The sequence below is a fragment of the Macroventuria anomochaeta genome, assembly GCF_010093625.1.
Source record: "Macroventuria anomochaeta strain CBS 525.71 unplaced genomic scaffold BU25scaffold_2, whole genome shotgun sequence".
In the NCBI taxonomy this organism is placed as follows: domain Eukaryota; kingdom Fungi; phylum Ascomycota; class Dothideomycetes; order Pleosporales; family Didymellaceae; genus Macroventuria; species Macroventuria anomochaeta.
The window spans coordinates 938719-954304 of record NW_022985363.1 but is presented as its reverse complement, the minus strand read 5'-3'; the positions used below and the strand labels follow the sequence as shown (position 1 = coordinate 954304).

The 15586-nt window shown below is 56.5% G+C and overlaps 5 protein-coding genes across 5 annotated transcripts; 1 reads left to right on the top strand and 4 right to left on the bottom strand.

Annotated features, from left to right (window-relative positions):
• Window positions 1-3384: 3384 nt before the first annotated feature.
• On the bottom strand, window positions 3385-5379 carry BU25DRAFT_84473 (protoheme IX farnesyltransferase mitochondrial precursor). The gene has a single exon (XM_033712162.1). The coding sequence runs from the start codon at window positions 5312-5314 to the stop codon at window positions 3752-3754; it is 1563 nt and encodes a 520-aa protein (XP_033567034.1). The 5' UTR covers window positions 5315-5379; the 3' UTR covers window positions 3385-3751.
• An 82-nt stretch (window positions 5380-5461) lies between these two features.
• Window positions 5462-9549, bottom strand: BU25DRAFT_406152 (26S proteasome regulatory subunit rpn2). The gene is made up of 5 exons (XM_033705204.1): window positions 9137-9549; window positions 8893-9062; window positions 8218-8777; window positions 5930-8161; window positions 5462-5878 (listed from the first exon to the last, which is right to left on the bottom strand). Exons 1-5 carry the CDS (start codon window positions 9274-9276, stop codon window positions 5618-5620), a joined length of 3363 nt encoding a protein of 1120 aa, XP_033567033.1. The 5' UTR covers window positions 9277-9549; the 3' UTR covers window positions 5462-5617.
• Window positions 9550-9998: 449 nt separating this feature from the next.
• On the bottom strand, window positions 9999-11279 carry BU25DRAFT_417421 (mRNA triphosphatase CET1; the record flags this gene model as incomplete). Its single annotated transcript, XM_033707807.1, has 1 exon — window positions 9999-11279. The coding sequence occupies one exon, from the start codon at window positions 11277-11279 to the stop codon at window positions 9999-10001; it is 1281 nt and encodes a 426-aa protein (XP_033567032.1).
• A 198-nt stretch (window positions 11280-11477) lies between these two features.
• On the bottom strand, window positions 11478-13726 carry BU25DRAFT_84427 (pyruvate kinase). Its single transcript, XM_033712161.1, has 3 exons — window positions 13416-13726; window positions 11945-13265; window positions 11478-11897 (listed from the first exon to the last, which is right to left on the bottom strand). The coding sequence occupies exons 1-3, from the start codon at window positions 13424-13426 to the stop codon at window positions 11646-11648; spliced, it is 1584 nt and encodes a 527-aa protein (XP_033567031.1). The 5' UTR covers window positions 13427-13726; the 3' UTR covers window positions 11478-11645.
• An 847-nt stretch (window positions 13727-14573) lies between these two features.
• BU25DRAFT_382683 (DUF1748-domain-containing protein) lies at window positions 14574-15179 on the top strand (the record flags this gene model as incomplete). The annotated part of the gene is made up of 4 exons (XM_033704249.1): window positions 14574-14635; window positions 14708-14747; window positions 14799-14841; window positions 15038-15179. Exons 1-4 carry the CDS (start codon window positions 14630-14632, stop codon window positions 15177-15179), a joined length of 231 nt encoding a protein of 76 aa, XP_033567030.1. The 5' UTR covers window positions 14574-14629.
• Between the last annotated feature and the right edge of the window lie 407 nt (window positions 15180-15586).

Below are 15586 nucleotides of genomic sequence, written 5' to 3'. Positions count from 1 at the left end.
GAGAAGATCGCGACAATGGCGCCGGACAAGCTCACGGAGCAGGTCGAGCGCATCTCTGGTTCCCTCGAGAAGAAGGCCGACTACGACAGGCTCAAGGCCGAGTCCGAGGCTGCCACCGAGGACAACGCCAAGCACCTCCACGAGCGTCGCGGCATCAACGGCGAGCTCAAGACATACCAGGAGCAGAAGGCGGAGGCGGACGAGTACGGGCGCAAGCTGGCGGCGCGCGACGAAGCCGTCGTCACCAAGACACTGTGGAAGCTGTTCCTCTACCAGCAGACCATGGAGAAGGCGCGCAACAAGATCGCCTCCCACCAGGAAGAGCTCAAAGAGCACAAGCGCAGCGTCGAGAAGTACCACACAAAGCACGAGCAGGAAAGGCAGGCCGAGGCCAAGGTCAAGCGTGACGTGAGCAAGACGGACCGCAGCATCAAGGACAAGGAGAAGCAAATCGAGGACACCAGCAACGAGCTTGCTCCTGTCGAGGAGACCATCCGTCTGCTGAACAACCAGCGCCAAAAGAACGACGCTGTGCTCGCCGACCTCAGGAAGAAGCGCGACACGGAAGCACAGCAGGTGCACAAGATCAAAAAGGATCTGGACCTGGTGCAGAAAGCGGAGAAGAAGTGGGAGGACGAGTTCAAGGCTGCGTCCCAGCGACAGGGCCGTGAGCTGTCGCAGCAAGACCTCCACGAGTACAACCAGCTCCGCGGCGAGGTTGTGAAGCGCACCCACGCAGACCAGATGCAGATCGACCGACTACAGCGTGAAGTCGACACAGACCAGGACCACGTTCGGAACCTGCAGCAAAGCGTCGATGCCCACGAGAAGGCTGCCGAGAGGTTGAGTGCGGAGATTGGCCGGCTCGAAGAGCGGCAAAAGGAGGAGAAGTCACAGATGCGAGAGCTGGAGTCGGCGAGAAGCGCTAAGCAAAAGGAGCTGGACAAACTACGCTCTGATCGCCGACAGCTGGAGCTGAACTACCAGGAGAAGAACCAGATGCTGCAGGAGTCCGCGACGCAGCTCAGCATAGTCGAAGGCAGCCGACGCGAGTCGCGCAAGCAGCAAGAAGCCCGCAAGGCCATCGAGCGGCTTCGCGTGCGGCTCGGGCCCGAGAAGGTGCATGGCCGGTACAGGGACCTCATCACAGCCAAACAGGCCAAGTACCGCAAGGCCATGGGCCGAGTGCTGGGACCTCAGATGGAGACAGTCATCGTCGACACGGAAGCGACTGCAAAGGAATGCATCGCCTACCTGAAGCAGGAGCGCATCGGCATCATGTCCTTCGACCCACTCGATTCCATCCAGATCAAGGCCGTCGATTCGCAACTCAAGGGCATGCACAAGGGCATGCGCCTGGCCATTGATTGCATCAACTACGAACCGAAGCACGAGCGCGCCATGACCGCAGCGTGTGGCAGTACCATGATCTGTGACACCGAGAAGGTTGCGAAGGAGCTGAGGTACGAGCGCCGGGTGCAAGCCAAGGCGGTTACACTCGACGGCCGTGTCATCAGCAAGGGTGGCACTCAGACTGGTGGTGAGCTGGACCGCGATGATGATGGCGGCGAGCAATCGTGGGACGAGAAGTCGTACCAGACCCTTCGCGACCGCGTTGACTCGATACAGAAAGAACTGGCTAATCTGCCCAAGCTCGAGAGTTCGCGACAACAGGAGCAGACCATCGAGGCTGAGCTGCTGGATCTCACGGACCAGGTTAGGCGGGCGCAGGACGAAACGAAGGCTCTCACTCGCAACATCGATAGCTTGAAGAAGGAGCTGGCACACCACAAGAGTGAGCTGAGAGGCGTACGGCCAAACTTTGACCAGCAGACACAACGACTGCGAAACCGAGAGGACGAACTCAAGGGCTTCCAAGATGTAGTCAATCAGGTCACTGATAGCGTCTTTGCTGCCTTCTGTCAGAGGCTCGGCTACGCATCGATCCGCGACTACGAAGATCAGCAAGGCACAGTCCAGCAGGAGGCAGCTGAGAAGCGTCTCGAGTTCACCCGACAGCGCAGCAAACTCTCGTTTCTCCTCAAGCAGCTGGAGTCGTCGCTGCAAGGGATCGAAGACCGTCTTTCACAGGCTGAAGGCAAGATCAAGCGCATCGACCAACAGCTTGCAGAACACCAGGAGAAGCAGGAAGAGCTGCAGAACGCAAGAGACGTGCTCCAGGCTGAGCTAGAGGAACTGCAAGAGAAGCGCGAGGCCCTAGAAGAGAAGCTGACAGGGCGAGCCCTCGCCGTCAAGGAAGCACGCCGTGCCCTCGATCAGCGGAACGAGAAGGTCAAGAAGGTCTTGAGAGAAGTGGACAGCGAAGAAGCCAAGATCAAGACGAGTGCAACGAACCGCTACAACACACTCAAGGAGTGCCGAGTCAACGAGATCAAGATCCCGCTCACCTCAGACTCCAATCCACTCGCCTCGCTGCCCATGACAGACCTGCCTCGCCCAGACGCCGACTCCATGGACGTCGACGAAGACCCCGACAACACGCAGATCCAGCAGCCAGAAGTAGACAACTACGGCATCGACGTCGACTTTGACGAGCTCGAAGAAGAACTCCGCACCGAGCTCCTCGAGCTCCTCGAGAACGAAGACTCCGACGACGACGACGACGACAAAGTCCAATCCGCCCTCCTGACCTCCCTCCGCACCACCGAATCCCGCCTCACCGACACAATCACCCGCCTCGAAACCGACATCTCCAAAGCGACCCCCAACATGCGCGCCGGCGAGCGCCTGGCGGCCACGGAAGCGCGCCTCGCCGCCGTCGACGCTGATTTCGCAGCGACCCGCAAGCGCGCGGCGGCAGCCAAGAAAGCATTCGAGGAAGTCAAGCAGCGCCGATATGATTTGTTTATGAAAGCCTTCAACCACATCAGCGAGAACATTGGCGGGACGTACAAGGATCTGACCAAGTCCCCGCAGTTCCCCTTGGGTGGGCAGGCGTACCTCGACATGGAGGACTCCACCGAGCCATACCTCGCAGGTCTGAAATACCATGCCATGCCGCCGCTCAAACGCTTCCGCGACATGGAGCATCTCAGCGGTGGTGAGAAGACGATTGCGGCGCTGGCGCTGCTTTTTGCTATCCACTCGTACCAGCCGAGTCCCTTCTTTGTGCTGGACGAGGTCGATGCCGCGCTGGACAATGTCAATGTGTCGCGCGTGGCAAAGTACGTCCGCGAGCACGCCAGCCCTGGTATGCAGTTCATCGTCATCTCTTTGAAGGCTGGCTTCTTCCAGGAGAGTGAGACCCTGGTCGGCGTTATGAGGGATCAGAGCAAGATGACGAGCAAGTATTTGAGCCTGGATGTAAGTCCTCCTCCTCTAAGTCCTCCTCTAAGTCCCCCCCCCCCCCCCCTCGCCCTCTTTCGACCTTCGACTGGGAGTACGATACTGACACGTGCACAGCTGCGGAAGTATCCTGCATAAGCAGGTGGTGCGCATGGCTGAGCGGAGACGAAAAGACACGGGGGAATTATGGGATGCCATCTCCAAGTGCAGAGCGAACGATTCCTTGCGTACGGTGGACGTTATCGTTTTTCGAGCACTGTCATGTTGTGCTGCCGGTTCCGCGAAGATACTCGGTGTATGGTACAAGCAAATCGATGTGTTGCAGTCTTGAACGCCTTCGGGTGTGCGCAACTGATCATCTTGATACATGCTGATGCCATATAATACAAGGTATCGTGACAGCTAATCCACCAACCCATGGTAAACGCAAGGAGACACTCATCCATCAGTTCACCACCCGTCTCCTCTGATACTTTTCCTCCTCCTCCTCCTCCTCCTCTTCTTCTTCTTCTTCTTCCAGCTCCCCAGCCTCATAATACAGCTCATCATCCTCGATATCCGCATACCCGAAGATGCTCCTGTACAGCCTCTCACCCAGCCCCTTCTTCTGCGCCATAGCCAGTACCATGACAATCGGCAGATGCCACACACTGGCCCAGAACAGCCCCCTCGCAGTCCCCTTGTGCCCATCCTGCTTCCAAAACTCCCACGCCTTCCAGGCCATCCAGCCATTCACCACACTACTCGTGGCGATGTAACTCATATCCGTAATCCCGCACAGACTCAATCCAATACAGACCGGAAACATAAGCACCGCATATCTCAGCGCAACACGCCCGTTCTGCCTTGGGTTGACCCACGCCAGCATCCGGTAGCCCGCGTTGCGGTACTCGTCGCGGATCGACCACGACAGGCTGTTGAAGTGCGGAAACTGCCATGCGAACAGCAGCGCGGCGCACAGCCAGCCCCCAGCACTCCCCTCGCTGAACAACAACTCCTCCCACGTGCCGTCGTGCGCGTACTGGCTCGCCGCAGCCGTCCAGCCCATCAGCGGCGGCAGCCCGCCAACCACGGCGCCAACCCACGTATTCAGCACGCTGATACGTTTCAGTGGTGTATAAATGCCAGCGTACAGGACGATATTGCTGGCCCCGAGGAACGCGGTGGTAGGATTCACACCAAAGTATAGACCTGCGGTGCCAACGATGCCGCACGCAACAGCGAACACGACCGCGCCGCGCACGCTAATCAACTTCCTGACCAGCGGCCTGTTGCGCGTCCGGCTCATCTGGGCGTCGAACTTGGGCTCCATGATCATATTGAACGCGTTCGCGCTCGCTGAACACAGCGCGGTACCCGTGGTGAGGAACAGCAGCGTGAGCGCAGACAGACTGGGCGTCGCGGTCGCTGCCGTGCTGAGCAGCTGCGGGACCGGGTAGAGACTGTATGTGGCGGTGGCGGTGAGGACGACGAGGAACGAAAGCCGCGGTTTCGAGAGCGAGAGGTATGTGAAGAAGAGGCGCTTGAGCGAGGTTTGGGTGGTTGCTAGGTCGGCGAGGCGGGCGGAGGCGTCGAGGGGGATGGGGTAGGCTTCTGTGCCTTCGGGGGTGGGCGAGGGCGAGGACTGCGGTGCGGCGAGTTCTTTGGCGCGCTTCCGCCGCCGGTGGGGGAGGATGTCGTCTGTGGGCGTTGGTGTGGGTGTGGTGGTTGCATCTCGTGGTGCTGCTGGCTGTCCGCTATTTGTCTTGACTGTCGCAATGGAGCTCTGCAGTTCTCTCCTCGATTGCCAGAACGTCTCTTTTAATAATGAGTTCTTGCCGAAGAAGTCTTTGCTGAACGAGTTCCGGCTCTTCCCCACAGCTACCGCGCCGGATCTATGTGATGGGATGGTCGAGAAGGCCTGGCGCAAAGGCATCGGCGTCCGGGCCAGCTTCCGCCAGCATTGCAGGCATACAGTATTCGCACCGCGGCCGGCAATCGTTCGTGGCAGCCCCGGTCGAAGGCCCATGGCGGCATGTGGGAGAGTTGCTGCGCGTCAAGGTCATGCCATACTTTTCGATGCAGCGCCAAGCCCGGACCGCCGAGGACCGCAGACACGCGTTGTCCCAGTGGAGATGGGATGATTATGCACACAGTCACCCAATGAACAGTGATGTGAACGACTATGCTTATAATTCTAGTAGACCGCATGGGCTATTATACATCTAGGCAGGCTGGGAAAGCGGCCTTCTCTGACCTCCCTAAGCCTAAGATCAATGCAGACAATCCGCCCGGCTCCAAGAAGGATACTACAATCGACCCTCGACTGCCTCTACTCGCTGTCATTTGGGTTCGTGTCTGACTCGTACTCGAAATCCCCAGGTAGCGATGCTTCCTCACTGCCCTCCTCTACCAGGTTGTCTGTTGTAGATCCAGACGACTCGGCATCTGCAACACCTTCAGCTGCCTGTTCACCAGACGACCCTGAAGCACCAGGCGCTGGTGCCGGCGCCGCCTTCTTGACCTTAAGCTCGAGCAGCTCCTTGGGCTCTGAAGGCTTTGTATCCGTGAGAAGAATAACCCCGAGTGTTGGCTGTGTACAAGTTAGTGTTTGAAATGTATAAGGCAATGTGGCTGGACTGACCTTCTTGACTGGAATGAAACGGTCCCCAGGGAATGCGATGTGCTTCACCTGGGGTGGCAGGACACGCGACATGTTCTCCAACTCGTAACCAACCTTCTCCTTCTCCACCTTCTTCTTCGGCGACTCTGGTGCATAGCCCTCAGCCTTCTCGTCGTCCTTCTTCTCCTCATCAACGTCCATCTTGTCATCATCGGCAGGCTTGGGCGTCGTAGGTGTCTGGTCGACGTCCATACTCTCCCTACGGCGCTGGCGCTCCTTGACCATCCTTCGGCGCTTGTCCTGCGCTGTTGTTGACAGGACAGCGGTCTTGACCTTCTCGGGCGCCTCCTCGGCCTTGACCTCCGTCTCTGGTGGGTAGTCGAACATGCTTGGCCGAGTGTTGCTGTAGAACTTGAACGATGGGATCTGGAGGTCCTGGTCGACACCAATGATGGCGGTTGGTGTGAAGCTGAGCGACAGGAAGTGTGTCAAGGGGAACCAGTACCAGTACTGTGTGAAGACAGCCATACCAACAATGGCTGCCATGTTGAGGTTGCCAGTCGGTGTCTGCAGTCCAATTGTGCAGTTGCGGCCTCCAGCGTCGATGATACCAAGAGCAAGCGCACAACCCATCTTGGCCATGGCATCCTCGTGGCGGTCACCGATGATCTTGGTAAGCTGCTTCCTGATTGATGCAACCTTGGGGTTCATAGCCTCGTTCTGCTGTACCATAATCATGGCGAGCGAGATCAAGGCACCCTGACGAACGAAGTCGGTGGAGTCCTTCATCATAGGCTCCAACAGGTCGACTGCCTCGGGAAGGCCGGTACCAGCACAGGCGATACCAAGAGCCATGGTAGCTCCGTAGCGGACGTGTGGGTTGTAAGACTCGGAAAGAAGTTCGACCATACGAGGAACGCTGCCGGGCTTCCTGAACAACACGAAACCCAAGCTCATGACCGCTACTCGGCGCACATCATCGCTGACGTCGCTAACAGCAACGTGTAATAACCTACGGACGGCCTTGTTGCTGCCTGTGCCACAGTACGCCAGTGCGATGGTCATGATGCCACCGTAACGCAGGGTTGGGTCCGGGTCATCGAGGAGACCGTTGATGAGCTCGTCGGCGGCTTCCTGGCGGGCGTACATGATGAGCGCCATACCCATAGCGAGACCACGAACGATCTTCTCGTGCTGTGTGTCGTGTGCGTACTGGATCATGTCCTCAAGGGCCTTGATGCTGCCTGTACCAAGCATGACAAGACCCATGGAGAGACCGACAGCCTCACCATTGATGGCAGAGTCGGTGTACAGGACGCTCTTGAAGGCATCGAAGATCTCCTCAGACCCCGTAGCCATGCCGGCAACACCAACACCGAGCGCACCACCGTGCTGGATGACCTCCTCAGAGGCGTTCTGGAACTGCTTGACAAGATAGTCTAGAACGTTGCTGCCATGGTTGGCGTAGATCAGACCGAGAGCGTACAAAGATCCACCCTGCTCGTAGTGAGAGCCGGATGAGACGCTGTCCTTTGGCAGGTATGGATCCAGCAACTTCTGACCTTGTGTGATGTTACCACGGTGGATGACACCAAGAGCCGCAGTCGCTGAGAACTTCGACCAGTTGACCGCCTTGCCCAACCAATCCAAGTTCTCCCGGAAGAATGTATCGTTTGTGGTGCCGGCGTTCATGAACGCATTCGCGAATGTAACGCTGCTGTGGAAGATGGAACTTCGTGCCTCGAGGCTGTCGCGGATCTTGTTCAAGACAGACTTATCGGTGTGGTTGTTCCTGTAGAGAAATTCGAGATTCAGCTCAATGCTCTTGGTTCCGCGAAGAATGTGGCGCACGGAGCTGAATGCCTTGCTGTGGTCCTCGCTGCCGGACTTCTTTGTGCGAGATGGCAGGTCCGAAACGTTGCTTGTATCTGCACCCGTAAGTAGGGAGTCCGACTCCTTCGCTTCAGATGCGTCGCCGTTGTCAGAGGGCTTCGACTCCTTGTCCTCCTCATCTGACTCAGGCAAGTCTGCCATAATTTTCGCAAGGAATTCCTGAGTGCCGTTCTCGTACAAGTCGAACGAGATCTGGTAAGCGGTCGCGAGCGACTTGTCGTCGCCCTGTTCGACCAACTGTCGGACGAGCTTCGACGCAAGCGAATGCTGATCGAGGTAAGTGACGCACTTGGCGATCGAGAAGTAGTCGGGGGTAGGGATCTCGTTGTCGTTGAGCAGGTCAAGAATAAGGCGGAGGATCTGTTCCAAGTTAGCTGACTGTCACAATCGCTTCGCCTTTCTCAGGCTCAACCTACTTCATTCCTCAAGCCCCTCTCCTGCACGACGTTCATGCAGATGTCGAGCACGTAGTCCATCAGCTCCTCGCTCTTGGTGGAAGCGCCCGTTGCAGGCTTCTTGCCCGACTTCTCCTTCTCGTCCTGGCTTGCTCGGAGGATCGACGCACGCAGAACATCCAGATTCCGTGCCTCGATCGCAATGCCCACAACCTGCTTGTAGTCACCGCTCTCATAGCAGCTTTCGAATATCCGCCGGATCGTAGCCTGTAGATTCTTCTGAACGTTCCTCTGCAGGATCATGGGCGAGGGATGTGCTCCAGCTACACCCGCATTGCCACCACCGGGAGTTGTGGGATCGAATGTGTTTGTGTCCTCGCGGGAGAGCAGCGACTTGGAAGGCAGCGCAGATTGCGAGAAGGGTGTGATGGGCGAGGTCAAGCTAGCTGAAGTGCTGGCAGCACCTGTCGAGCTTCCGGGAAATGATGTGCTCAGCTGCGGAGGCGCCTGGTTTGCCTTGCTGACGGGGGTCGGTGGGTTGTGGAGAGCGGACATGGCGATGTACGTGTCGACACATTTCGCTGCAACAAGCAAATTAGCCGCCGTAGCTTCTAGACCGCAGGAAATTCGCTGTCTGAGTTTCAGGATGCAGCATGCTGTGCCACATTGCACCCTGGGCTGTTTGTGCCTGCTTACCTAGTATTGTCTCCTCAAATTCACCAGCCTTGTGGATGTCCAGGAGCTTGCCAGCACCCAGCGCGAAGACCATGCTCTCATTGTACTCTTGCAGCTGGTAGTAGACCTTCGCTGCTACAAGCGCGGCGAGTTCTCGCTCAGGGAACGACTCATCTTCGTAGAGTGCCTCGCTATGACGCACACGTTAGTAGCTGGTACTGAGGTGGATGCTGCGGGCAGGCAGCCGGTGCTGTAGAGCGCTTACATCTGACTGACTGAGCCCGCGACTTCTGGCCACAGCAGATCGATCTGGTCGTTCAACTGATGCAGGGCGAATGACCGCAGAGCTGGGTCTGGCTCTGAGAGGAATCCAACGACACCGGCAGCTGAAGTGAGACCAACCATGGTGACGGAAGCGAGCAGATGGCGGTTGTGGTGCTGAAGCTGGGGTTGTCCCCGCGGTGTTGGTGAGAGGTGTGTTGATTGCGGAAGGAAGTGGAAGGAGATGGAGCTATGTGGCGGCGCCTGCGAGGATTGCGGCGGTCAAAGACGATGTTGGGGCGATGCAGCGCAGACTGGATCGTGTGTGCTGCGCAGGGAAGGAAGGACAGGAAAGGGAAGTGGCGTGGGTGATGGGTTGGGCGTGAGCCGTGGTGATGCTGTATTCGAATGTTGGACGTGTTGGCCGACCTCAAACACAGAGAGCTCGTCGGAGGCAAACTAGCCGCGATGACCTAATCTCCCCTTCTCACATGCACAACGCACGCGATAAGCTACGGCTCTCCAACAAAGTGACACAAGATTTCTCACGCTCGTCTGATTGATATCTCTGTGGCATCATATTTCACCAACAACAGAAAACATCCACTACTGGGTGACCCTGATGCTGCATTGTTCGTCTTGGCGTTCCTGGGTACCTCCAGGCATTGTAGCTAGGCAGCTGAGCTCCACGTTTCACGTCACGAAGTAGATGGAAAGCCAAAACAATCGACGTGAGGACTGCAACCAGATGCTGCAGCCAAAATGGGTATCTTAATTTGACGCGTTAAAACTCCGCTCCATATGCTGCGTCCCACCTATTGACCAACGCCATAACAATACCAGTATTAATTTTACACCATCCTGATCTAAGCCGGGCCCTGAGGCGTGATTTCTCGCGACAGAACCCGGAGGTTGTTCAGCATGCCGTTGATCAAGGGCTCAAAGCTGTTGACCTCCTTCCTCCGCACCTTGTCTGCTTCGTTCAGCAACACCGGCGAGTCGAGTTCCAGCTCGAGCTCGTGGTTCTTGCTCGGCCCTTGCACCACCTGCGTCAGATCCACCTGATATGCGCCGAGCCACGAGTACGACATGCGGTCCTTCTGGCGCTGCATGTCCCGCAGGGTCTTCCCACTCTCGATGCTGGGTTCCAATTCCTCGATCGCTCCAGGGTAGTTGATTTCGAGGTTGATGCCGATACGGTAATCCCACTCGGTCTGAGGGGAGCTGATCTCGAGGTTGGCGACGCGCAGCTTGATGATCTTGCGGAGGACAGTGCCCGTCTTTGCATCTTTCGACACGCGGACTCTCTCCTTCTTGCCTGATTGTGCAATCATCATTCGCACTGTGGGAGGTAGATTGTCGAACCCTGCCTGGCCGAGCTCATAGAACTGATCGATTTCCTTAGTGTGCGCGTACTTGACTTCCGGTCGTTTGTTGCCCGACGCGGGTGCCGATCGCTGAACCTGGCCGTTGAGATACATGTTCATGCGCTTGTGCTGCTCCATCGTCATCGTACTCTCGAACTTGACGTCCAGATTGTCACTCCTCCGAAGCACGCATTCCGTGTCGTGAAAGCCATGCAGACGCTCCCCATTAACACCCCTATGCTTGTCGATGATTTGACCCCAACGCGCTTCGACTTCTAGTTGTGTGTTTGGTGACTCCGAAATAGCCTTGCGCACGATCTCGTTGTTCACGGCGGTGGTCCAGATGAAGTCGCACACTTTGCGCGAAACGTCATCGTAGACGTGCGCATCGTTCGAGACAGGTCGTTCGTACCCAGCGAGCTCGTGAACAGCGTTCGGTGCGGCAGCAGAGGCTGTAGGCGGTGGTCCATTGCGTTGCGCCATAGCTGGAGCCTGGTGCTGCGCCTGAGGCTGTACAGGCGGCGGAGGAGGTCGGGCTTGCTGGCGCTGTTGTTCTTGTAATCGCTGAAGCTCCTCGGGAAGCTCCTCGGCCTCTCGGTAGGCCCATATCGGTTTGGGTTCGTGTCGCTTGCGCTTCAGCGGCATTGCTCTGGAAGTCGGCGTTGGTAGCTTCGAGGATGCGGATACAGGACTCGGTTGGGCTATCGAGTGTGCATTGGAACTGGACCGGCGTGGTAGCACCAGCCCCTCATCTTGGTTCACTATTGCGGATAAATCCATGGTTGGTGGTGGTAGAGTGTCACGATCCATGGCCCTGTCTGGGAGTGATTGGAGGCACGACGCTAAGACCTCTTAGTCACCCACGATCTTCAGGCCCCTTTGTCTGAAGTCCAGTCTGCTTCTGGTTGCTCGCGTAAGATGTTTGTTCAAAAGACTTGTAGTATGAGAGTCAGGTGAGTTACGATATTGTGTTCGAAGTTTACTTGCATATGCTAGCGTGTGCACCGAGCCTCGCACCAACTACGAACTACGCCAAACCGCAATTGCTCCAATGAGTCATGAAAGGTATCTTTGTTCATTGCAGCGTCATCTCTAATCTCATTATAGACACGACTCTTTACATTATAGCCAACTGTGTCTCTTCCCTTAAGCCTCCTGGTCCAAACCAAGATCCTCCGTCGCTGGGACAATGCGGAGGGTGTTGGTGTGGCCCATACCTCCCCTCCAGCCTTGTACACAGATAACGGGGTCGCCCTTGCTCAGAACACCGAGCTTGACAGCGTTCATGATGCCCCACTTGAGACGGCGGTCGACATCCTCTTGCCACGGGCTAGACTTGAAGTCGGGCTTCTCCTCGGGGAAGAAGAAGGGGTATACACCACGGTACAGGTGAGAATACTACGGAAATTAGCACAACTTCATTTGGTAGTAGTGGACAGACTTACCCTGCAGGCTGTGGCGTTACGGGAAACCATGATGATGGGGCAGACGGGGCGGTACTTGGAGACAAGGCGAGCGGTGGTACCGCTTGTTGTCAGGACGAGGATAGCACCTGCGTTCTGCTCGAGAGAAGCGCTGACAGCTGCCATGGCGCAAGTCTCGGTGGTGGGGCAGGGGATAGGAGCAAGCTTCCTCAGCTCGTCGAAGGCGTTGACGTACGGGATAGCGACCTCAGCGAGCAAGCAGGTCTCGTGCATCATGGTAACGGCCTCAACGGGGTAGTCACCCTTGGCGGTCTCTCCAGACAACATGACGCAGTCAGAGCCGTCAAGAACGGCGTTACCGACGTCACTGACCTCAGCACGAGTAGGGCGAGGGTTGTATGTCATGGACTCGAGCATCTGTGTAGCGGTGATGACGGGCTTTCCGGCAATGTTGCACTTGGTGATCATCATCTTCTGGGCAATGAAGACCTGGCTGGGAGGAATCTCAATACCAAGGTCACCACGGGCGACCATGACACCGTCGGTCTCCTTGAGAATCTCGTCGAAGTTGTTAACACCCTGCTGGTTCTCGACCTTGGCAATGATCTGGATGTCCTTGCCCTCTTCGCCAAGGACCTCACGGATAGCGGTGATGTCGCTGCCGCGGCGGATGAAGGAGGCAAAGACCATGTCGACGCCGTTCTTCACGCCAAACTTGAGATCGGCTTTGTCCTTCTCGGACAGAGGAGGAAGATCAATGTCGGTCTTGGGCAGGTTGACGCCCTTCTTGGAGGAAATCTTGCCGTTGTTGACGCACTTGACCTTGAGAGTCTGCTCGTCAACGATCTCGAGGACCTCAAACGACAAGACACCGTCGTCGACGTAAACGATGCGGCCGGCCTCAATGACCTTGGTGATGTTCTTGTAGTCGACGTACATGTTCTTGTCGTCGGAGGCGGTGGCGTACTGGTCATCGGTGGTGATGTTCAGGATTGTGCCAGCCTTGATGGGGATATCGGCGTCGCCAACAGTGTTACCTGTGCGGATCTCAGGACCCTTAGTGTCGAGCGCAATAGCAAGAGGGCGGCCAGCCTGTGTCCTCTCGGCCTCGCGCGCGTTGTCAATGACCGACTGGTGGTACTCGTACGAGCCGTGGGAGAAGTTCATGCGGACGACGTTGAGACCAGCCTTGCGAAGAGAGTTGATCTTCTCCGCAGAGTTGGTCTTGGGACCGATGGTACCGATGATGGAGGTGCGGCGGTACTCCTTGGCAGGGTGGTACTCGGTGTTGAGCTGGCTGAGCCACTCAATCCTGGTCCTGCCAGCGTTAAGATGATCCAACCTGCATCAAAACGTTAGTGTGTATACAAAGAGAAAGGTTTTGACTGGGCTGTTGGTGCATGAGTTGGCGGTTCATGGGCTTCTCGTAGAAGACTACCTTGAGTTACGCCGTAACCAAGCACCTCTGGTCCCCTTGTCATGATGGACGTACGCGTTCGCCATTGTTGCGGTATGTGTGTATGTGAAGGCTGAGAAGAGCTGTTCAAGAGGTGTAGCGGGGTGCGGGGCCGGGCGCTGCTGCCGTCTGAGTGACTGCAATTGCTCTCGGGGTGGCCTGAGGAGGGAGAGAGGAAGGAATCAAACAGGCGTGTTTCTAGAAGGAATGCGCCTGGGCGGGTTTTGTTCTCTCAGGGAAAGTCGTTGGCACGGCCGGGCGTGTTGAGCTTAGAGGGGTACCGTTTTGCGCTAAGGGTGCGTGGGGCTTTCCTGCAGGTGTGTTGAGAGCTTCAGTAGTCTACCGTAACCGGTATGATTAACGGGCTGATTGAGTCCAAGAAAATGAAGAATGAACAAGTAGAAAGCCTGCGATATAATTGAACGAGATCTGTTGGCCATGTGCCGGATTTACAACTTATAAGGCTGCTGCTGCAACTCTTGCGGGCAGCAGACCTGTCGCCGTGACACCCATTGCTTCTGCAACCCACCCACGTAACGACCAAGCATCCCGCCCAGATAAGCCCCGTGTTTTTTTATAGCGATTGAAAATTTCTTGTCTCGCCCTGGCTAGTCGTTGTTTGCTGTGGTGCGCGGCCGGATATCGAGGATGTTTGGCGTGTCATGCTCCGGGCGAGGAGATCCACAGCAGGCCTCGTGTCTTGGGGTCGTTTCATGGGGTCAAAGCTATGAGAAAGGCCAAATGCACAACAGCGAGGCTCGGCCATTTATATGGACCACGCGCCTGAACGTCTCGTTCCTACATGACCCGAACTTCTGCTCCGCATGGCCGTACCTGACGCTGGTTCCCGAGGATGAAGGGGTTAAGCTCGGAAAGCACCCAGACATGACGCTATCCTTCGTCTCGAGCTGAGCTATCGCTGTGAAGACCTTCATGTTACCAGACAAGCGCAGCGGAGGCTGTTACATAGAGACCAACATAGTGAAGGAGAGACTGCCAGCCAACTCGTGCCCAGATCTCAACTTTCTGGGATGTGCCTTCGACGTTTCAATGTTGACCCACTAACAGCGCAGAGCCGCAACGATTCACATGCCCGCAACTGACTGAAAGGCACCAGCCACAGCTTCCACTCCGCTTTGCCGTGCCTCACATCACCAACAACCGCTCTTACGCCTTGCATAGTACACGTAAACACCTTGAAGAACCTCTCCACCTCACAAACTGAATATACACATACACAAATCACCAACATGGTTGTACGTGCTCTATACCCGCCTTCTAGCTGCCTCGCACGAGTCGCATAGCTGAAAGCTCACAAAACATCACAGCTGGGCAAAGTCGCGCACTACGCTTTCGATGCGGTACTAGGTTTGTCCAAACATTCAACACTTCATCTTGCTCTTGGCTAACCTCCCACAGTCTCCGCCTTCCTCGCCGGCGTGCGACGCTCCACCGGCCTCACGTAGGTCCCTCCATCTCCAACCCCCCCCCCCCCCCCATCATGCATACCCTCCACACGCGAGCACCCCACGCCTCTACCCTCAAACCATGCCGCCGACCAAGTCATATCATTACGTTCGCACTACATTCCACCGCTGCTCAATACCCTTCCTTCATACCACACCGCGCGAGAACTAGGCTAACAGGCTGACGCTCAGTCCCAGTGTAAGGCCAGACCAATTCAGCGACACCCCCAGCGTGCAGAAATGGCTGGACAACTACCTATGGGTGGGCGAGACGGTCATGGACCAGAGCGTTGCTTTCTTCGCCTCATCATCGTACTTTGAGCGGAAGCGATAAGCCGTATACACACCTTGGGACAATCGGCGCGGAGATCTAGTGAACACAGCTAGAGGAAACACGGTTCGACAAGGGAGATATCTTAGTCAAAGAAGCTTGAGGCCGAGACGGCTTTGTGTAGGTTTTGTGTATAGGGAGGAAGTAAGGAAAGAGGTTAGCACGCTAGGAAGTAGATGGGATTGTATAGGCTTTGCAGGAACTCAGCTCAATCAGCGGGCAGCTTGGCGTTTGGATACTGCGATGGTCACCGTCATGATTGTTTGAACGAACATTTTCAGCTTCGCACAAGGCCTCCGCTGCTACATGCGTCTGTGTGATTCTGACAGCTGGCGTTGCTGAAGGGGTATATAACATGCGTGACCCGCTATGCTTGTAAGATGAACACATATCGAAAGCTCCTCCACATG